At 53.4% G+C, this 5,758-nt stretch overlaps 1 protein-coding gene across 1 annotated transcript; it reads left to right on the top strand.

Moving 5' to 3' along the window:
- The first annotated feature begins 3,478 nt into the window (after positions 1 to 3,478).
- On the top strand, positions 3,479 to 3,691 carry LOC123946171 (MIEF1 upstream open reading frame protein). Its single transcript, XM_046011437.1, has one exon. The coding sequence runs from the start codon at positions 3,479 to 3,481 to the stop codon at positions 3,689 to 3,691; it is 213 nt and encodes a 70-aa protein (XP_045867393.1).
- Positions 3,692 to 5,758: the final 2,067 nt, after the last annotated feature.

The raw sequence follows: 5,758 nt of genomic DNA, 5'->3' as shown, positions 1-5,758 counted from the left end.
ACTCCACACCACCATTGCTCCTAAGTCTTAAGCCTCCTTCCTCGAGGCCCCCAACTGGACCCTGCCTTTCCCAGAAGCCCTCGGGGTTCACCACCTCTCCAGTGCTGCTGGGCTCTCTATAACTCAGGGCAGTCCACCCTCACCTGAGCGGAGACCTGAGGTCCCTGGAAAATAGCCTTCTGCTAGCAATTTGGAATGCTTGGAACATGCTCCTAACTAAGCTGGCGGAGGGAGGCAGCAGGGCAGCCGCTCACGCGGAACCCCAAAGCCACAGTGACTCTTCCCTCTCATATATCACATGAGCAGTGGCTTTCCCTCCAAAGACTTCTGGGATCTGACCACCCCTTCCCTCCACTGCCGTTTCCCTGGTTTGAGCCCCTGTCCTGTCCCCCCGGCGGCTTCTGTCACAGCTTTCTGACCCATCTCCCTGCTTTAGCCCTTGATGCCTTCAGTCCTCCTCCGGCCAGACTGATCCCGTGGCAATGGCACTCAGGGACTCTGCGCGAAGATGGACTTGAAAGTGAAGAAAGCGTCCGCGTCTCCTAAAGCAGAAGCCATAGCAGAGGCTTTTAAGGCCACAAAGGCAGCACTGAATGGTGTTCACGGCCACAAGGAAAAGGGAAGTTCCACATGTCACCCAGTCCATGAGAGACAGCCGCCCCTGCCTGCCGGCCCACCACGCTCCCTTCACCCCATCCTCTCACCCAGCGGCGGTCCTCCCAGCTGGTCTCACCTCCGGGGTCCCCCTGGCTGGAAGACAGGACTCCATCCTTCCCTGGCCTGCAACACCTGTGGCAGTGCCTGGTCCATGAGAGACGCCTGACAAGGATTTGTTGCAGAAATCAATGGCAGTGGCCAGGAAACTGCTCCCTAAGCGCCCACCAGCTCCTCTAGATACTTTTCAATTCTCCTGAGTCCCATGCTGAGGTTAGGGAACTTGGCAGACGGCAGTCCTTAAGTGGTGGAGCTGGAACTGGGAGTCCCCCAGGCCTGGACTCCAAACCTTCCTTGCCCGGCCGCACTGGGCACCATGGAGATGCCGTGGGGAGGGGACGTAAGGATTCCGTAAGACATGGGTCCTGCCCTCGAATCTAGTGAGAGACAGAGAAGCAAATGGATAAATTAAATAACAGTGCCCGGCACATAACTGGTGCCAATAAATACATTTTGCCCTTGAAGGGGTTCGGAGCCTCCGCCCTCTCCCGCCCACCGCACCGCGGTTCTCCGGGTGGGCAGGCCCCGAACGGCCCCCCGCGGGCCTGTCCTTGGTGACGTCACGCACGGAGGCGGGACGGAACCGGCCCGAGGGGGCGTGGCCCGGAGAGGCTCTAGGCCCCGCCCCGAGAGAGGTCTCGGCCGGGAAGAACGGAAGTCCTCCCGCCTCCGCCCGCCCCCACGCTCTCTTCAGTCCCTCCCCTCAACTCCGTGCGCAAGGTCGTGTCCCGGAAGTGAAGGGGCCATGTTGGTGGGTGACCCCGGGAGAGGTACCGGGCGAGAGGCGAATTCTGAGGAGTGGTAGCGCGCGCAGTCCGCGGGTGAGTGAGGGGAGGAGCGGGGCCAGGGGCCCGGGGCTCGGTGAGCCTCCACTCGGGGCCGCGGCCGGCGCCCCCCAACCTGGCCACCGGGGGTCTCGCCCCAGACCGCTCAGGTTTTTCCCTGGGAGGCCGCTCTGTGGCCCCGCCCCAGCCTCCGGAGGCCTCCCGGGGCTCCCGAGCCGGCCTGCCCCAGCCCGGGGTCTCCCCATCCCGCCTCGGCCTCGCCCCCCAGGGTTGGGGCAAGAATTGGGAACCGACCAGGGCACAGTCGCCCAATTGCCGAGCGACCTTGTAGTAACAGCCTTCGCGTGACAGTCGCCTCAAACCTCATAAAGCACTTTTGCTATGGATTTTCTGGATTCATGTCTCCCACTCGGGGGGGCCCTTGGGGCCGAGGGGAGCTCTTCTACAGTTGAGGGAAGAAGGATGGGGACGGTGGCTTGCTCGGGCTCGCGCAGGAAGTTAGTGAGGCCAGACACTGATGGCTGACCGACTTTGGACCCAAAGTTCAGAACAGATATCTCCCCATTCAGTCTCAGTTCTTTATGTCTGAAATAGAGGTGGTCACTTTTTCCCCATAGGGACGTTAATTCTTTCATCCAGCGTATTTGGGGGGGCCCTTGTATGTGCTGGGAGAGTTTGTAGAGCCCCTGTGCTTTACATGGTAAGGCCCGAGCAAATAGAGCGGCAGGCAGAGTTGGGGTCAGGAATGCAGCCCTCTTTTCCAGTTGTATGCCTTTGGACAAGTTACTTCCCTCTGGGAGCTTCAATTTCCTCCACTTAAAATGGGGATAATGACTCCGGGTTTGTTGATAGAACAAGGTGTGACATTCTGTGGGATGTGCCTGGAACACGGGTGGTACGTAGTAATCAGTAAGTGTTCGTTGTCATTGTTGGGAGCCCTGACCACCTCATAGGTTCCTTAATTTAAACGTGCTAATGGATGACAAGGCATTTTATAAATGACACTTTGTACCTGTGTGAAGATTCATTGTTACTGAAAGGAGATGGTGGCGTTTTTTTGGTGTAACTAAATCTAATATTTATCGAGTACTTACAAACGAGGCTAGGCCCCACTAGAAATAAGTAACCGTGATCCAGTATGTGCCAAGCACTATTCTAAAGATTATTTATTTATTTATTTATTTGACACAGAGAGATAGAGATCACAAGTAGGCAGAGAAGCAGGCAGAGAGAGGAAAGCAGGCTCCCTGCTGAGCAGAGAGTCTGATGGGATGCTCGATCCCAGGACCCTGAGACCATGAAGGCAGAGGCTTAACCCACTGAGCCACGCAGGCGCCCCATGCCAAGTACTATTCTAAACACATTTACATACATTAACTCATTTAATCCTCATACCAACCATGTGGGCAGAATACAGTCGTAATCCTCATTCTGCAAATGGAAAACTGAGGTCAATGCAGAGAGGCTAAGAAACTTGCCCAAGGTAATCCTTTCATGAGTGGTGGTGCCAGGATTCAAGTTTGGCTGAGATCCCTTGCCTTCAGCCACTCCGCACCACCCCGTGTGGTGAAGTTCTATTATAGATGCTTTCCGTGCATTGTCTCACGCCGTTCTCAAAATAACCCAGAGTGGAAGGTAGGAACTCTTTAACATAGCATCATCTCCATTTTACAACTGAGGAAGCTGGTGTTCAAAAGGGTTATTATGTACTTTGTCCAAAGTCATGTGGCTGGTAAATGGCAGAGCCCAAATTGAAGCCCTAGCCCTTTGGCATAACCTATACTGTCCCAGAAGAGGGGATTGAAAGGCTGGGGTTTACTCCTCGACCTGTCACTAAGTCATAGTGTGACCTTGGCCCAGATTAAGAAGCCCTGAATTTTAGATAGTGTCTGTAACCCCTTCCATCATTAATTCTGATTCTAGGCTTCTATTTTTTCCCTTCTGCTTGTAGCTTGACGCCCACCCCCTACCTGTCCCCCATGGCCCCATGGAGCCGAGAGGCGGTGCTCAGTCTCTACCGAGCCCTGCTGCGCCAGGGTCGAGAGCTTCGCTACACTGATCGGGACTTCTACCTTGCCTACATCCGCCGTGAGTTCCGGAAAAATAAGAAGCTAGAGGATCCTGAGGCCCGGGAGAGGCAGCTGGAGAAGGGCCTGGTCTTCCTCCACAGCAAATTGGGGGGAATTATTTAGGATCCCCTCCTTTTCCCTCTCATTCTAATTCCAAGGGAAAGAGGACAAAGGTGTCTTCCGTAGGCACTCCTGCTCTTTCCCATCCCTACCTCACAGATGCAGTAAGAAGCCTCAGGTAGGTAGACACTTACTCTTACAGATTTCTTTCTTTCTTCCTTTTTTTGGGATGCAGAGGACCAGGAAAGGGGACCCTTTCTTTTCAGTGACCATAGTCATTAGGAATCAATAGAGGAAATACAGATGTTAACAGAAGTAGGTTTCTTTATTGAGAAAAAATAGGCTGTGAGTTTCAAGCCTCACCAGAACAGAATTATTACCACCGTTTTATTTCATGTTACATTTTACATATGAAAATTTTAGAAAAGATATTGGTTAAAACTATTGGAGCTCAGTTCTAGGCTGGCTCATTCTCCAGTGGGTTCATTTACCTTGTGGGTCAGATCATACTCCCCAGACATAACTGGGTTCTGTTACAGCACAGTCTAGAAAGTAAGTATAGTGTGTGGACCGCAAAGGACCGTGTCTGGGTTCAAAACCTGGCACGGCTGCTTATAGCTGGGATTTAGGACAAATCACTAGACTTTTCCAGGCCTCCATTTCCTCATTTGTAAAATGGAGAGAATGGTACCTTCTTTATCCAGTTATTTTGAGAATTAAATGAGACCATGCACACAGCACTTGGAACGGTGCTTAGTAGGAGGTTTGTTAGCCCTGTTTACTCCTGATAGCATGTTACCAAGAAGTCCCCCTCTAACCTAATGAGTATATTTAATTCAGCAGCTTTTCCAGAGGGCCTTCTATGGTCCTGGCATTCTGGCAGGCTCTGGGATAAAGAGAAATGATATGGTCCATCAAGGACTCAGTCTAAGGTAGAGATCAACAGGAAGTAATTGCAGTGGGAGCGCGTCTGTACTAGAGGGTCATATAAAGAGTTTGGAGATGGGATGAGGACAGGATTCTGCTTGAAGTAGGGTGGTAGGAGGTCCATAGGTGGCCATAGAAAAGGGGACGTTTGAGGACTGCCTCAGATGAGAAAGAAAAGCTTGCCAGGCAGATGGGCAGGAATAAGCATGTACGCCGGTGGAAACGGCATTTGGTAGTCCCGAAACCTGAGTCTGCTGTGGCTCGAAGGGCAGACCTGTACGGCAAGTGGCCAGAGTTGAGGCTGGGCCAAGTCAGCAAGGATACTGATTGCCCTGTTGAAGAGATGGCGACATCTGAGAGGATTGTGGCCATGAAGACATTGGTGAGAGATGCTAGAGGCAGCAGATCTGTCCAGATGACACAGAGCGGAGGGAGGGGGTGGGGTGGCTTCCTGTAAGTACGCGTGCACAGCAGTGGGGCTTGGTGACCAGTTGGCTGAGGCTAGAGGAGGAGAAAGGAAAAGGAAGACTAACTGAGGTGGCAGGCTTGCCAGCTGGGGGAGGGTGCTGTGTTTGATCGAGAGGGAAAGTGGGAGGGGGCGAGCGGGGAGCCTTACGTAAGGGCTTTTGGTTCGCCTCTGCCACTTGGGTTGCCTGGCAGACTGGCCTTCAGCGGTGGGGGCCGGGGGAGGACTGACGCCCATGGGAGCCTTCCTGCACAGGGAGGGGTAGCGGATCTGGCAGGGAACTCGTGAGTTACTGAGTCTTCGTGTTCTTAATCTAGTTCGACTGTGAGTTGGGTTACAAATCGCCATCACCGTCTTCTCAAAAAACCAGAAATTGCCCCAAAGGATTAATAGCTCAGTGGTCCAGTGAACATGTACTGTGTATCAAACACTGTTGGCCCTGGGGATGTGGCAGTGAGTGTGCCAGAATGCCAAGAAGTGTGTCGTCTCCTGGTTACGAGAGAGGGGACGTGAGCGGGTGGGCAACAGGCTACTTGGGACTCCTTAAACTACTTCTCCCCAGCGCCAGGAGCTCCAGGTTCCAGTCTTGGCTGCACAGCTTACTGACCCATAAACTTGGGCCAGTTACTTCCCCTCTGCCTCAGTTTCATCATCCGTAAGTTGGCAAGAACGCTGTGACTGGCCTCGTGGTGGTGGTGGTGGTGTGGGGAGGTGTGTAAAATGCCCAGCTTGGGGTA

Source organism: Meles meles, chromosome 7, assembly GCF_922984935.1.
Source record: "Meles meles chromosome 7, mMelMel3.1 paternal haplotype, whole genome shotgun sequence".
In the NCBI taxonomy this organism is placed as follows: Eukaryota; Metazoa; Chordata; class Mammalia; order Carnivora; family Mustelidae; genus Meles; species Meles meles.
The sequence above is the reverse complement of the archived record's forward strand: the minus strand, read 5'-3'. Positions and strand labels throughout refer to the sequence as shown.

Excerpts from the sequence above, each read along its gene's own strand:
- LOC123946171 (XM_046011437.1), top strand. The coding sequence starts at position 3,479 with ATGGCCCCATGGAGCCGAGAGGCGGTGCTCAGTCTCTACCGAGCCCTG.